Source organism: Scyliorhinus torazame, chromosome 18 (genome assembly GCF_047496885.1).
Source record: "Scyliorhinus torazame isolate Kashiwa2021f chromosome 18, sScyTor2.1, whole genome shotgun sequence".
Lineage (NCBI taxonomy): Eukaryota > Metazoa > Chordata > Chondrichthyes > Carcharhiniformes > Scyliorhinidae > Scyliorhinus > Scyliorhinus torazame.
Window position 1 is genome coordinate 162,341,975 of NC_092724.1, and position 16,869 is coordinate 162,358,843.

Sequence of the window (16,869 nt, forward strand, 5' to 3'; positions counted from 1 at the left end):
GTCAATATTTGGGAAGTTGAAGTCTCCCATCACAACAACCCTGTTGATTTTACTCTTTTCCAAAATCTGTCTACCCCTCTATCTCCCGCTGGCTGTTGGGAGGCCTGTAGTAAACCCCCAACATTGTGACTGCATCCTTCTTATTCCTGATCTCTACCCATATAGCCTCACTGCCCTCTGAGGTGTCCTCCCGTAGTACAGCTGTGATATCCTCCTTAACCAGTAGCGCAACTCCGCCACCCCTTTTACATCCCCCTCTATCCCGCCTGAAACATCTAAATCCTGGAGCGTTTAGCTTCCAATCCTGCCCTTCCCTCAACCAGGTCTCTGTAATGGCAACAACATCATAGTTCCAAGTACTAATCCAAGCTCTAAATTCATCTGCCTTACCCGTAATGCTCCTTGCATTAAAACATATGCACTTCAGGCCACCAGACCCGCTGTGTTCAGCAAGTTCTCCCTGTCTGCTCTGCCTCAGAGCCACACTGTCCCTATTCCCTAGTTCTCCCTCAATGCTCTCACCTTCTGACCTATTGTTCTCGTGCCCACCCCCCTGCCATACTAGTTTAAACCCTCCCGTGTGACACTAGCAAACCTCGCGGCCAGGATATTTATGCCTCTCCAGTTTAGGTGCAACCCGTCCTTCTTATATAGGTCACACCTGCCCCAGAAGAGCTCCCAGTGGTCCAGATAACGGAAACCTTCCCTCCTACACCAGCTGTTTAGCCATGTGTTTAGCTGCTCTATCTTCCTATTTCCAGCCTCACTGGCACGTGGCACAGGGAGTAATCCCGAGATTACAACCCTAGAGGTCCTGTCTTTTAACTTTCTGCCTAGCTCCCTGAACTCCTGCTGCAGGACCTCATGCCCCTTCCTGCCTATGTCGTTAGTACCAATATGTACAACGACCTCTGCCTGTTTGCCCTCCCCCTTCAGGATGCCCTCTACCCGTTCGGAGACATCCTGGACCCTGGCACCAGGGAGGCAACATACCATCCTGGAGTCTCTTTCACGTCCACAGAAGCGCCTATCTGTGCCCCTGGAACAAAGAACCCGGGTTGACACAAGGATTGAACGGTTTGCACAGCAAGTTATTAACTAACAGATGGATGAAGTATATTCAAACGTAAAGGGGAATTGGCTAAATACCTTAAAAGTAAAATATTGCAGGGCCATGGGAGAGGGCAGAGGAATGAGAAGCTAATCAGATATCTGCAAAGAGGCAGATAGGGCCTGAATAATGCTGCATCGCTCGATGATCCTTTTTTAAAAATTTAGAGTACCCAATTCATTTTTTCCAATGAAGGGGCAATTTAACGTGGTCAATCCACCTACCCTGTACATCGTTGTGTTGTGGGGGCAAAACCCCGCACCAAGCACGGGGAGAATGTGCAAACTCCACACGACCAGTCACCCAGAGCCGGGATTGAAACCGGGACCTCGGCGCCCTGAGGCAGCAGGGCTAACCACTGTGCCACCGTGCTGCCTCACTCAATGACCCTTTTGAGAAAGGTGTAGCCAGCCACCATTGGGTAACTCACCAAAACAACACAATGGGAAGCAGCCAAGGGGCAGGGCTGTGGAAGGCGGGGGGGAGAAAATGGACACAAATCTTCACCCCAGTTGTACTGCACAAAAGGATTGACTTTCGTTTTGCAAGACACTTATTTTGATAAACGAAACACAATTTCATTATTCCACACAATAAAAACTGGCAATAAAAGCATTTATTTCCATTTTCAGATATATCTATTGCATTCAGGGGGAAACGGAAACAGAATAGAGGCTCTACATTTTTTTAATATAAATTCAGAGCACACAAATTTTTTTTCAATTAAGGGGCAATTTGGGCAGCTCGGTGGCGCAGTGGTTAGCACTGCTGCCTCACGGCGCTGAGGTCCCAGGTTCGATCCCGGCTCTGGGTCACTGTCCGTGTGGAGTTTGCACATTCTCCCCGTATCTGCGTGGGTTTCGCCCCCACAACACAAAGATGTGCAGGGTAGGTGGATTGGCCGCGCTAAATTGCCCCTTAATTGGAAAAAATTAATTGGGTACTCTAAATTTTTTTTTTAAAGTTAAGGGGCAATTTAGCGTGGCCAATCCACCTACCCTGCACATCTTTGGGTTGTGGGGGTGAGACCCACGCCGATCACGGGGAGAATGTGCAAACTCCACACGGACAGTGACCCAGGGCCGGGATTCGAACCCGGGTCCTCAGTGCCGCAGTCCCAGTGCTAACCACTGCGCCACATGCCGCCCGAGGCTCTACATTTTATCCTTCATTTCAGTTTACCTCCAGGCCATTACTACGAAGTTGCCTTTAAACTTGGCAAAAGAACAAATAGTTTCTTCAACTTATTAAACCATACCTGCTGCAGACTTGGTCTCGAAAACTAGGCTATATATTCCTGAGTGTTGAATGAATAAGTTGTGCTTCATACGGCGAAGAAACAGCTGAACAGATTTGAATCCATAATGTTGTATATTGAAGGGGCGTTGATAAATCCCCCTGTACAGTTTGCCTATTCGCCGTATTGGAAGGCCATTGGGCTTATCCTTGATCAGATTTTCAATTTCCTCCATTAGCACCCACACATTGAAACCTGGCAGAAGACAAGGATTGTTCAAGCTCTTCAGTTACAATTACAATGAGAAACAGGACTATAACGCTGCACTTAACAAGCTGCGTTACTCCAGAAGTTGTGAAGTTTACATCTCACCTATTTTGTGAAGTCATTCCAAACATTCATAATCTTTATCCCAAAAGCACAAAGAACTACTTTGCAATAAGGTAGAACCAGTTAATCTTTATAAAAGTACGAGAACCACAGAAGTCACACACCCCACAGGTCAGATCAACAAAATTAAAACACTTCAATCATGCAAATTGCACAACCTTGTTAACTGCACACCGCACCGAGCTCCCTGTGGCAAGGCCCGAAGCGGGTTCACATTTATTCCAGTTTACCCAGGTGAGTTCCCACTACCCAGGCTCTCTGGAGGGCATCCAAAGACCTGAACCATTCCAGCAGCGGCTGGAAGCCTTTCACCTTCCAAGGGGATTTTCACAGTAACATCATTGCAATGTTAATGAAAACTGACTAGTGACACCAATAAAGATTCTTATTATAAAATAACAATCTGCTACCATCGCAACAAGCTGACAGCACTGTCTCCATTCCATACACTGTCCTGTATCTCGCCAATTTCTACCATGCTGTGCCACATCCATTTGTCCATTTCCGTCGAATACTAGAATATTGTACTTGGGAAGTCAAAGCCTTATCTTCAGAGTGAGAATGTCCTTTGCGTGATTAACAGGCACCTCAGTGGGATGAACATAGCACAGTTGCAGCATCCTCACTCCTCAATCACCATCAGTATCCTCTCCCAGCACATCCTCACTCCTCAATCACCATCCTGTCCCAGCACATCCTCACTCCTCAATCACCATCAGTATCCTCTCCCAGCACATCCTCACTCCTCAATCACCATCAGTATCCTCTCCCAGCACATCCTCACTCCTCAATCACCATCAGTATCCTCTCCCAGCACATCCTCACTCCTCAATCACCATCAGTATCCTCTCCCAGCACATCCTCAATCCTCAATCACCATCAGTATCCTCTCCCAGCACATCCTCACTCCTCAATCACCATCAGTATCCTGCCCCAGCACATCCTCACTCCTCAATCACCATCAGTATCCTCTCCCAGCACGTCCTCACTCCTCAATCACCATCCTGTCCCAGCACATCCTCACTCCTCAATCACCATCAGTATCCTCTCCCAGCACATCCTCACTCCTCAATCACCATCAGTATCCTCTCCCAGCACATCCTCACTCCTCAATCACCATCAGTATCCTCTCACAGCACATCCTCACTCCTCAATCACAATCAGTATCCTCTCCCAGCACATCCTCACTCCTCAATCACCATCAGTATCCTCTCCCAGCACATCCTCACTCCTCAATCACCATCCTGCCCCAGCACATTCTCACTCCTCAATCACCATCAGTATCCTGCCCCAGCACATCCTCACTCCTCAATCATCATCAGTATCCTCTCCCAGCACATCCTCACTCCTCAATCACCATCAGTATCCTGTCCCAGAACATCCTCACTCCTCAATCACCATCAGTATCCTGTCCCAGCACATCCTCACTCCTCAATCACCATCAGTATCCTGCCCCAGCACATCCTCACTCCTCAATCACCATCAGTATCCTCTCCCAGCACATCCTCACTCCTCAATCACCATCAGTATCCTGTCCCAGCACATCCTCACTCCTCAATCACCATCAGTATCCTGTCCCAGAACATCCTCACTCCTCAATCACCATCAGTATCCTCTCCCAGCACATCCTCACTCCTCAATCACCATCAGTATCCTGCCCCAGCACATCCTCACTCCTCAATCACCATCAGTATCCTCTCCCAGCACATCCTCACTCCTCAATCACCATCAGTATCTTGTCCCAGCACATCCTCACTCCTCAATCACCATCAGTATCCTGTCCCAGCACATCCTCACTCCTCAATCACCATCAGTATCCTCTCCCAGCACATCCTCACTCCTCAATCACCATCAGTATCCTGTCCCAGAACATCCTCACTCCTCAATCACCATCAGTATCCTGCCCCAGCACATCCTCACTCCTCAATCACCATCAGTATCCTGTCCCAGCACATCCTCACTCCTCAATCACCATCAGTATCCTCTCCCAGCACATCCTCACTCCTCAATCACCATCAGTATCCTGCCCCAGCACATCCTCACTCCTCAATCACCATCAGTATCCTCTCCCAGCACATCCTCACTCCTCAATCACCATCAGTATCCTGTCCCAGCACATCCTCACTCCTCAATCACCATCAGTATCCTCTCCCAGCACATCCTCACTCCTCAATCACCATCAGTATCCTGTCCCAGCACATCCTCACTCCTCAATCACCATCAGTATCCTGTCCCAGCACATCCTCACTCCTCAATCACCATCAGTATCCTCTCCCAGCACATCCTCACTCCTCAATCACCATCAGTATCCTGTCCCAGCACATCCTCACTCCTCAATCACCATCAGTATCCTGTCCCAGCACATCCTCACTCCTCAATCATCATCAGTATCCTCTCCCAGCACATCCTCACTCCTCAATCACCATCAGTATCCTCTCCCAGCACATCCTCACTCCTCAATCACCATCAGTATCCTCTCCCAGCACATCCTCACTCCTCAATCACCATCAGTATCCTGCCCCAGCACATCCTCACTCCTCAATCACCATCAGTATCCTGCCCCAGCACATCCTCACTCCTCAATCACCATCAGTATCCACTCCCAGCACATCCTCACTCCTCAATCACCATCAGTATCCTCTCCCAGCACATCCTCACTCCTCAATCACCATCAGTATCCTGTCCCAGCACATCCTCACTCCTCAATCACCATCAGTATCCTGCCCCAGCACATCCTCACTCCTCAATCACCATCAGTATCCTCTCCCAGCACATCCTCACTCCTCAATCACCATCAGTATCCTGCCCCAGCACATCCTCACTCCTCAATCACCATCCTGCCCCAGCACATCCTCACTCCTCAATCACCATCAGTATCCTCTCCCAGCACATCCTCACTCCTCAATCACCATCAGTATCCTGTCCCAGCACATCCTCACTCCTCAATCATCATCAGTATCCTCTCCCAGCACATCCTCACTCCTCAATCACCATCAGTATCCTCTCCCAGCACATCCTCACTCCTCAATCACCATCAGTATCCTCTCCCAGCACATCCTCACTCCTCAATCACCATCAGTATCCTGTCCCAGCACATCCTCACTCCTCAATCACCATCAGTATCCTGTCCCAGCACATCCTCACTCCTCAATCACCATCAGTATCCTCTCCCAGCACATCCTCACTCCTCAATCACCATCCTGTCCCAGCACATCCTCACTCTTCAATCACCATCAGTATCCTGTCCCAGGACATCCTCACTCCTCAATCACCATCAGTATCCTCTCCCAGCACATCCTCACTCCTCAATCACCATCAGTATCCACTCCCAGCACATCCTCACTCCTCAATCACCATCAGTATCCTCTCCCAGCACATCCTCACTCCTCAATCACCATCAGTATCCTGTCCCAGCACATCCTCACTCCTCAATCACCATCAGTATCCTGCCCCAGCACATCCTCACTCCTCAATCACCATCAGTATCCTCTCCCAGCACATCCTCACTCCTCAATCACCATCAGTATCCTGCCCCAGCACATCCTCACTCCTCAATCACCATCCTGCCCCAGCACATCCTCACTCCTCAATCACCATCAGTATCCTCTCCCAGCACATCCTCACTCCTCAATCACCATCAGTATCCTCTCCCAGCACATCCTCACTCCTCAATCACCATCAGTATCCTGTCCCAGCACATCCTCACTCCTCAATCACCATCAGTATCCTGTCCCAGCACATCCTCACTCCTCAATCACCATCAGTATCCTCTCCCAGCACATCCTCACTCCTCAATCACCATCAGTATCCTGTCCCAGCACATCCTCACTCCTCAATCACCATCAGTATCCTGTCCCAGCACATCCTCACTCCTCAATCACCATCAGTATCCTCTCCCAGCACATCCTCACTCCTCAATCACCATCCTGTCCCAGCACATCCTCACTCTTCAATCACCATCAGTATCCTGTCCCAGGACATCCTCACTCCTCAATCACCATCAGTATCCTCTCCCAGCACATCCTCACTCCTCAATCACCATCCTGTCCCAGCACATCCTCACTCCTCAATCACCATCAGTATCCTGTCCCAGCACATCCTCACTCCTCAATCACCATCAGTATCCTCTCCCAGCACATCCTCACTCCTCAGTCACCATCAGAATCCTCTCCCAGCACATCCTCACTCCTCAATCACCATCAGTATCCTCTCCCAGCACATCCTCACTCCTCAATCACCATCAGTATCCTCTCCCAGCACATCCTCACTCCTCAATCACCATCAGTATCCTCTCCCAGCACATCCTCACTCCTCAATCACCATCCTGCCCCAGCACATCCTCACTCCTCAATCACCATCAGTATCCTCTCCCAGCACATCCTCACTCCTCAATCACCACCATTGTGGGGGTTTCGCCCCCCCAACCCAAACACATGCAAGCTAGGTGGATTGGTCACGCTAAATTGCCCCTTTATTGGAAAAATTGAATTGGGTACACTAAATCTATAACAAAAAAAAAAGAATCTCGTTCATGTGGGTTACAACATGGAATCGGCCAACAAACGTGAGGCGAAATTCTCCGTAATCGGCGCGATGTCCGCCGACCGGCGCCAAAAACGGCGCTAATCAGTCCGGCATCGCGCCGCCCCAAAGGTGCAGAATCCTCCGCATCTTGGGGGGCCGAGCCTTCACCTTGAGGGGCTAGGCCCGCGCCGGACTGATTTCCGCCCCGCCAGCTGGCGCGGGAATGATATTGCCGGGCGGCGCATGCGCGGGAGCGTTAGCGGCCGCTCACGGCATCCACGCGCATGCGCAGTGGAGGGAGTCCCTTCCGCCTCCGCCATGGTGGAGACCGTGGCAAAGGCGGAAGGAAAAGAGTGCCCCCACGGCACAGGCCCGCCCGCGGATCGGTGGGCCCCGATCGCGGGCCAGGCCACCGTGGGGGCACCCCCCGGGGTCAGATTGCGCCGCGCCCCCCCCCAGGACCCCGGAGCCCGCCCGCGCCGCCTTGTCCCGCCGGTAAGAGAGGTGGTTTAATCTATGCCGGCGGGACAGGCATTCTAGCAGCGAGACTTCGGCCCATCGCGGGCCGGGGAATCGCTGGGGGGGGGGGGGGGGCCGCCAACCGGCGCGGCACGATTCCCGCCCCCGCTGAATCTCCGCTGCCGGAGAATTCGGCAACCGGCGGGGGCGGGATTCACGCCAGCCCCCGGCGATTCTCCGACCCGGCGGGGGGGGGGGGGGGGGGGTCGGAGAATCTCGCCCCAGATCTCTATTCTAAATGGACAACGGAACTTATAATTGGAAAATATAAGGACCGAACTTCAAAATGGATGGAACTCAAAACTGACTCGACATGTCGCTTGGCTCTGAGCCCGAACTGATTGGAGGACTACATTTAATCTCTACTCAAGTATAGGGAGTTAACCAGTGCAAAATATGCACAATATTTACTAAATGCTAATTTGGCATCTGGTAATAGGTTAAGATGAAAACATAAAATGATGGAAATACTCAGAATCTGTGCAGAGAGAAACTGAGTTAATCGGGAGAATCTTTGGAAGGCAACTGGGGTCACGTAGCCAGTGGGTGCCTTGACTGACATTGTGCTTATGAGTAATCTCCTCCCAGGAGCCCACAAGCAAAGACGTCAGGGTTTGTTTGCCCGGGTTCCCTGTGTGGCAAGACGCCACACCCACTGGATAATGCTAGCAGCAGGAAGAGACCCTCAAACAGGCAGTAATGGCCCCCAGTCGGTTGCAGAACAGGAAGGCCATCCACGGATCTTCCCAACACAAACCTAATCGTGGCAGAGACAGACTGTGGTGGATTCCCACCTTTCGAACTTCCTGCCCGATTTAATGCAAACAGCTAATGAGTAGCCTGAATGCTCCCTGTCCCCCTGGTTTCCAATCACGTTACCCAGCTGTCAGACACTGACCTGGATATTTCTTGTTGAGGCAGTGGTCTTGTCCAGCGGCTAGCCGGGGGGGGGGTTAACCCCGCCTCGGCCAATTATGGAGGTCCCAATGGGCTTTACACGCATCTCCAGGCAATTTACCACTTCCATCCCTTTTTAAGGTCCCACACCCACCACGGGCCAGCAGTGCTATCCTGAGTGATGGTCACTACTGGGGCTACACCCAGGCAAGACCAGAACGAAGGAGGAAGAGACCTATAACTGGCTCTTAATTGGCCAGTTAAAGGCCTCAATTGGTCTAAAGGCAGGAGGGACATCCTGGTAAAATCCCTGTGGGGGTGAGGAAGTAAGAGATGTGCCACACCACCGTCCCACCAGAGGTCTCAACCCAGCCACTTCCCAACATGCTCCTCGGGGCCCCCAAAAACCCCAGTCATTGACGAACCTCCGATTCAATGCTGTCCTTTCCTTGACCTCCACTAAGAGATGACAAGGGCCTATCATTGGGTAGCAGATTTGTCGCAGTTTGCAAACAAACAGAACTGACAAAGAATTTCAAGGCAATATTGATCCTTTCAGACGGAACGAGCTTAAGAGACCAGCTAGTACATTCCTGACAGTTTTCCGAAGGTTGTATGCCCCCCTTGACTTGCCTTTCCGGGAAATGCCTGGCTTTTACTTGGCAACTGCGGATATCAGCACAGCTCAAACACAGAGCTGAACCAGCACGTGAGGAGGCAACTGCATCAGCAATGCTAAAGATTCGGTGTCCAAAGAGCAGGATATTTTCCTGGCCTAACTTTCCTTCCACAAGCACACCGCCAAATATGGATGAAATGGTCAACTCTTTCTTTGTTGTGGAGTGCCGCCTCCCATAAATTCAATGCTGTCTTCACCTAGATAATAAACACCAAGTGCACTTTGAAAGTCACTTTGCTGGAAGGGAAGTACATTACGATACCTTGAGGTTGTGATTAAGCACGATAGGAACATTGAATATTCTATACATCAGAAGATGTCAGGCTAGATTTTGTTACCTGATGGTGAGGGTTTTGGAGGTCGTGCCTGCGACATCGAGGGCGTCACTTCTGGTTGGCAACGAATGTCAGTGTCCCTCCAAGTCGCTGGCGGAGCTTTTGAAAAACCAAAAGAGGTATCTGGAATGAGGGGGCTTTGTTTCCGTGGTTTTCGAGATATGGCACTGACTGTAAATCCATACTTGGTGGGTGTTAGATACAGAATGTCGTTCATCGATTCTACCAGGGCTTGTATTGTTGGGAACTCGTAGTCTGCTGCTTCCAAATCCTTCCCAAATTGCTTTTTGTAAATCTTTGGCAACTTTTTGAAACGGATGCCGGTGCGGAAACGCCGGCAGAGCTGCAGCAACTCATCCTTCAACATCTCCATCTTGTCCACTGTGTAAAAGGGAAGAGCTCTCGTCAGAAAGAAGTAAGGCAGCACCCAACATAAAACCTCACTCTAAAAGGTTCTCATTGAGTAAGGGAGACCAAGGTCTTACTGTGAAAAGAATGAAAACCAACAAATGCAGTCCATTCTCTTATTGCTTCCCTCGAGCACTGCCTGTCATCATCTCTCAGGATGCATGTGCTGCATCACTTCCACTGACATTTCACATCAAGCTCTGAGCTCCAACAAAACTACTTTTTCTTTTAATTCAGAGTGCCCAATTATTTATTTTTTCAATTTAGCGCGGCCAATCCACCGACCCTGCACATCTCTGGGTTGTGGGGGTGAAACCCACGCAAACACGGGGAGAATGTGCAAACTCCACACGGACAGTGACCCAGAGCCGGGATCGAACCCGGGTCCTCAGCACCGCAGTCCCAGTGCTAACCACTGCGCCACATGCTGCCCCCAAGAAAACAACCTCAACCAATAGTATCTATGGCCGAGCTGATTCATCTCCGCAAACAGAAAAATACCCAACTTTACAATTGTCCCCATTTTCATACTAAATCAGTCTTGCAACATTTTGATTTCTCCTTTTCTGCACTTTGCTCATTTCATTTTCTGAATGTATATTTATTTTTCATCCCAAATACAATGACTCCTCAGCAGTGTATACCTTTAGGGGTCTGTGCTCATCTGCACGTTAAGGGGTAAAAAACATTGGTAGGGGTGGCGTACAGACCACCAAACTGTAGTGGTAATGGGAATAGCATTAGACAGGAAATCAGAGGCATGTGTTAAAGGAAAATCTGTGGTTATAGGTGACTTTAATCTGCGTATAGATTGGGTCAAATTAGTCACAGTGCAATAGAGGAGGAATTTCTGGAGTGCATACGGGATGGTTTTCTGAACCAGTGTGTTGAGGAACCAACAAGGGAACAGGCCATCTTGGACTGAGTGTTGTGCAATGAGAAAGGATTAGTCGGCAATCTGGGGCGTCATTCTCCGACCCCCCGCCGGGTCGGAGAATGGCCGTTGGCCGCCGTGAATCCCGCCCCCGCCCCCGCCGAAGTCTCCGCTCCCGGAGATTGGGCGGGGGCGGGAATCCAGCCGCGCCGGTTGGCGGGACCCCCCGCTGGATTCTCCGGCCCGGATGGGCCGAAGTCCCGCCCAGGAATTGCCTGTCCCGCCGACGTAAATCAAACCTGGTATTTACCGGCGGGACCAGGCAGCGTGGGCGGGCTCCGGGGTCCTGGGGGGGGGCGCGGGGCGATCTGACCCCGGGGGGTGCCCCCACGGTGGCCTGGCCCGCGATCGGGGCCCACCGATCCGCGGGCGGGCCTGTGCCGTGGGGGCACTCTTTCCCTTCCGCCTCCGCTACGGCCTCCACCATGGCGGAGGCGGAAGAGACTCTCCCCACTGCGCATGCGCGGGAAACTTTCAGCGGCCGCTGACGCTCCCGCGCATGCGCGGGGAAACTGACAGCGGCCGCTGACGCTCCCGCGCATGCGCCGCATTTCCGCGCCAGCTGGCGGGGCAACAAACGCCATTTCCGCCAGCTGGCGGGGCGGAAATCCCTCCGGCGTCGGCCTAGCCCCTCAATGTTGGGGCTAGGCCGCCAAAGATGCGGAGACTTCCGCACCTTTTTGCCGGCGCGATGCCCGTCTGATTTGCGCCGGCTTTGGCGCCAGTCGGCGGGCATCCCGCCGTTGGGGGAGAATTTCGCCCAAGGTTGTGAGAGAACCCTTGGGGATGAGTGACCATAATATGGTAGAATTCTTTATCAAGGTGGATAGTGAGGTAGTTGATTCTCAGACCTGTGACCTGAACCTCAGTAAATGTAATTATGATGGTATGAGGCATGAGCTGGCTATGATGGACTGGCGAACATTAGTGAAAGGAAGGACAGCGGACAGGGAACGGCAGCATTCAAGGGTGAATAGGTGAACTCCAAATGTTATTTATTCCTATTTGGAGCAGGAGTAGAAAGGGATCTGTGGCCAAGCCATGGCTTACAAGGGAAATTAGAGATAGTATCAGAGTCAAAGAAGCATACACATTAGCAAGAAAAAGCAATAGATCCGAGGATTGGAAACAGTTTAAAATTCAGCAAAGGCGGACCAAGGGATTGATCAATAAGGGGAGAAATACAAAATGAAAATAAGCTACCGGGGAACGTAAAAACTGACTGTAAAAGTTTCTATAGGTAAGTAAAGAGAAAAAGATTGATAAAAACGAATGTACACCCCTTCCAGTCAGAAACTGGGAAATTCATAACAGGGAACAATAATAATCTTTATTATTGTCACAAGCAGGCTTACATTAACATTGCAATGAAGTTAGTGTGAAAGCCCCCTAGTGGCCACATTCCGGCGCCTGTTTGGGTACACAGAGAGAGAATTCCGAATGTCCAAATTACCTAACAGCCCATCTTTCGGGACTTGTGGGAGGAAACCGGAGCACCCGGAGGAAACCCACGCAGACACGGGGAGAACGTGCAGATTCCGCACAGACAGTGACCCAAGCCGGGAATCGAACCCGGGACCCTGGCGCTGTGATGTCAAAGTGCTAACCACTGTGCCCAAAAGAAGCAGTTCTCCAACTCCACACTTTTCCAATAGCAAATTCCCAATAACAAACTCAATTCCATGGAATGCCACTTTTAGCCTGCAGTTATCATTATTTGTCAATAAACGTGGCAGTTTCTTACCGTGAAGCGCATCAGGAATCCGCATTTGGTTTTCAGACAGGTTAACTAAGGGTAACTTTTCCAACATGCCGTTAGATGGACAGCTGTGCTTCGCTGCTCCTGACCCTGGATTAATAATGATGTTTTGTCCGTCACAGTCCACGCTGACCACATCCTTCATGTGCTCCAGAAAACTTGACGCAGAGTGAAAGCCGTAATCTGACAGCTTTAGTGGTGTCTTGTATGTCGTCAGATAGAGATTGCATAACTGAGATAAAGGAATGCCTTCAGGATGAGCATGACACAGCCCAGATATCTGTTGTTGCAGCAAATCCATTGAATTAACTGCAAGGAAACCAAATAAACTATCAGTTTTCTGCGCCAGTTAAATTAGCCAAACAGACAAGTCTCCCTCCCAGACCAACGCGATTCAACATGTTGCCGTTTGGTTACAACTCTAGATATTTTGTTGCTATAGACAGTATTCCCACTTACACTTTGTGAAGATCCACCTTTGTTTTTTTACATTTATTTAAACAGAAATTTAGAGAACCCAATTCTATTTTACCAATTCAGGGGCAATTTAGCGCGGCCAATCCACCTACCCTGCACATCTTTGGGTTGTGGGGGTGAGACCCACGCAGACACCGGGAGAATGTGCAAACTCCACACGGACAGTGACCCAGAGCCGGGATCGAACCTGGGACCTCGGCGCCGTGAGGCAGCAGTGCTAACCACTGCGACACCGTACTGCTGATGGGCCACTTTCTGTCTCTTAGCTTGTCGCCATACTGCCAGTCATCATCGTTAAGCCTCTTTGCTCTTCAGCCACGTTGAGCGCAAAGAGAGGGAGAACTTGAGACTCAGAGTGGCTGGGGGTAGGGGGCAGAAAGCAGTCTGGGGGGGGGGGGGCGGGGAGCTGGAGGAACGGCAGCTCTGAGGGAGGAGATTGGGGCAGTCGGAGGGAACTAAGAGAAGGAAGATGCTGTGTGGGGAGATACACTCTGGGAGGGGTACAGACCTGCGGGGGGTGGTAGTTGGGGGTGGGAGGACAGGTGATTAAATCTTTAGGAATCGATCCCAGCAGCACCCAGGGAATTGGTTTACATTTTCTAAAAAAGGATCAGAGGCAATTGGGGGAGGGGCGTGCACAGACACACACACACACAAACCTTAGCGCACACACGCACACACACATACCCCCAGCACACACACACACCCAAACCTCAGACCCCAGCACACACACACACACACACACACACAGACCCCAGCACACACACACACAAACCTCAGACCCCAGCACACACACAAACCCCAGCCCCCACACAAACCCCAGCCCCCAGCACACACACACACACACACACAAACCCCAGCCCCCCAGTGCACACACACACACAAACCCCAGCCCCCAGCACACACACAAACCCCAGCCCCCCAGCACACACACACACACAAACCCCAACCCCCCCAGCACACACACACACACAAACCCCAGCCCCCAGCACACACACACACTGGAGACTGAATGGGAAACAGATTTGGTGGTGATCAGCAGCCTACAGATTTGATCATGGCGTAAGACAAAAGGAGTCACATTAGCCACATTCCAGACTCAGAGAATGCGTGAATGGGGAAAGTGGCCTCGCCAAATTGGAGCCAGGATGTGTGAAAAGCTGGGGAAGAGGACCAGGCTTCACAGGCCGAGAGCCTGAGGAGAGGGAGAGAGAGAGAGAGAGAGAGGCCAAAGTGAGCACATGGTTCAGACAGAAATGTCCCCACATCACCACTGCGTCCTCCACAAACACCAGCACAGCCCAGCTCTATTCTTCCTGAAATGGGAGTTTTAACCTCTTAAATTGTTGTAAAATGAATTTAAAAGCAGCTTGGACAAAGGGCCTTCCAGGCTGGAAACGCTGGCTGCTGCCTTCTCGCTGCACGATAAGAGCTGCTGGGTTCCCGGCATTTCCTGTCCTTGTGTTAAAAACACAATAATTAGGTCAGAGGTGAGCAAGAATGGTGCAGTGTTAAAGTGAATCTTGTGTTTCACAGGTACAGAGGGAGAGGGCCAGGAACAGCTCCAGGAACAAACACCCAGCCCCCCAGCAGACACACACACACAGACAAATGCCAGCCCCCCAGCACACACACACACAAACCCCAGCCCCACAGCAGACACACACACACACACACAAATGCCAGCCCCCCAGCAAACACACACACACACAAACCCCAGCCCCCAGCACACACACACACACAAACCCCAGCCCCCAGCACACACACACACAAACCCCAGCCCCACAGCAGACACACACACACACACACAAACCCCAGCCCCCCAGCAGACACACACACACACAAATGCCAGCCCCCCAGCAAACACACACACACACAAACCCCAGCCCCCAGCACACACACACACACAAACCCAGCCCCCAGCACACACACACACAAACCCCAGCCCCCAGCACACACACACACACAAACCCCAGCACACACACACAAACCCCAGCCCCCTGCACACACGCACACACAAACCCCAGCACACACACACGCAAACCCCAGCCCCCAGCACACACACACACAAACCCCAGCCCCAGCACACACACACACACACAAACCCCAGCCCCCTGCACACACGCACACACAAACCCCAGCCCCCAGCACACACACACACACAAACCCCAGCACACACACACACACACAAACCCCAGCCCCCAGCACACACCCACAAACCCCAGCCCCCAACACACACACAAACCCCAGCACACACACACAAACCCCAACCCCCAACACACACACACACAAACACCAGCACACACACATAAACCCCAGCACACACACAAACCCAGCCCACACACAAACCCCAGCCCCCAACACACACACACACACACAAACCCTAGCCCCCAGCACACACACACACACAGACCCCAGACCCCCAGCACACACACACACACAAACCCTAGCCCCCAGCACACACACACACACAGACCCCAGACCCCCAGCACACACACACACACAAACCCCAGCCCCCAGCACACACACACACTGGAGACTGAATGGTAAACAGATTTGGTGGTGATCAGCAGCCTACAGATTTGATCATGGCGTAAGACAAAAGGAGTCACATTAGCCACATTCCAGACTCAGAGAATGCGTGAATGGGGAAAGTGGCCTCGCCAAATTGGAGCCGGGATGTGTGAAAAGCTGGGGAAGAGGACCAGGCTTCACAGGCCGAGAGCCTGAGGAGAGGGAGAGAGAGAGAGAGAGAGAGAGGCCAAAGTGAGCACATGGTTCAGACAGAAATGTCCCCACATCACCACTGCGTCCTCCACAAACACCAGCACAGCCCAGCTCTATTCTTCCTGAAATGGGAGTTTTAACCTCTTAAATTGTTGTAAAATGAATTTAAAAGCAGCTTGGACAAAGGGCCTTCCAGGCTGGAAACGCTGGCTGCTGCCTTCTCGCTGCACGATAAGAGCTGCTGGGTTCCCGGCATTTCCTGTCCTTGTGTTAAAAACACAATAATTAGGTCAGAGGTGAGCAAGAATGGTGCAGTGTTAAAGTGAATCTTGTGTTTCACAGGTACAGAGGGAGAGGGCCAGGGACAGCTCCAGGAACAAACACCCAGCCCCCCAGCAGACACACACACACACAAACCCCAGCCCCCCAGCAGACACACACACACACAAACCCCAGCCCCCCAGCAGACACACACACACACAAACCCCAGCCCCCCAGCAGACACACACACACACACACAAACCCCAGCCCCCAGCACACACACACACACAGACCCCAGACCCCCAGCACACACACACACACAAACCCTAGCCCCCAGCACACACACACACACAGACCCCAGACCCCCAGCACACACACACACACAAACCCCAGCCCCCAGCACACACACACACTGGAGACTGAATGGTAAACAGATTTGGTGGTGATCAGCAGCCTACAGATTTGATCATGGCGTAAGACAAAAGGAGTCACATTAGCCACATTCCAGACTCAGAGAATGCGTGAATGGGGAAAGTGGCCTCGCCAAATTGGAGCCGGGATGTGTGAAAAGCTGGGGAAGAGGACCAGGCTTCACAGGCCGAGAGCCTGAG

The 16,869-nt window shown here is 51.5% G+C and overlaps 1 protein-coding gene across 8 annotated transcripts in view; it reads right to left on the bottom strand.

Moving 5' to 3' along the window:
• Positions 1-16,869, bottom strand: part of LOC140395710 (uncharacterized) — a 223,914-nt gene that overhangs the window by 124,527 nt on the left and 82,518 nt on the right. For 6 of the 8 annotated variants that reach the window (XM_072483822.1, XM_072483816.1, XM_072483819.1 and 3 more), the window contains exons 1-4: positions 14,606-14,735; positions 12,779-13,102; positions 9,696-10,073; positions 2,370-2,603 (exon numbers count right to left, since the gene is read on the bottom strand). In XM_072483822.1, the coding sequence (XP_072339923.1) occupies positions 2,370-2,603; positions 9,696-10,073; positions 12,779-13,102; positions 14,606-14,720 (1,051 nt within the window). In that variant the 5' untranslated portion in view covers positions 14,721-14,735. Of the gene's footprint in view, positions 1-2,369; positions 2,604-9,695; positions 10,074-12,778; positions 13,103-14,605; positions 14,736-16,869 lie in introns of those variants that run through there. The other 2 variants (XM_072483820.1, XM_072483821.1) reach the window with 2 other exon arrangements.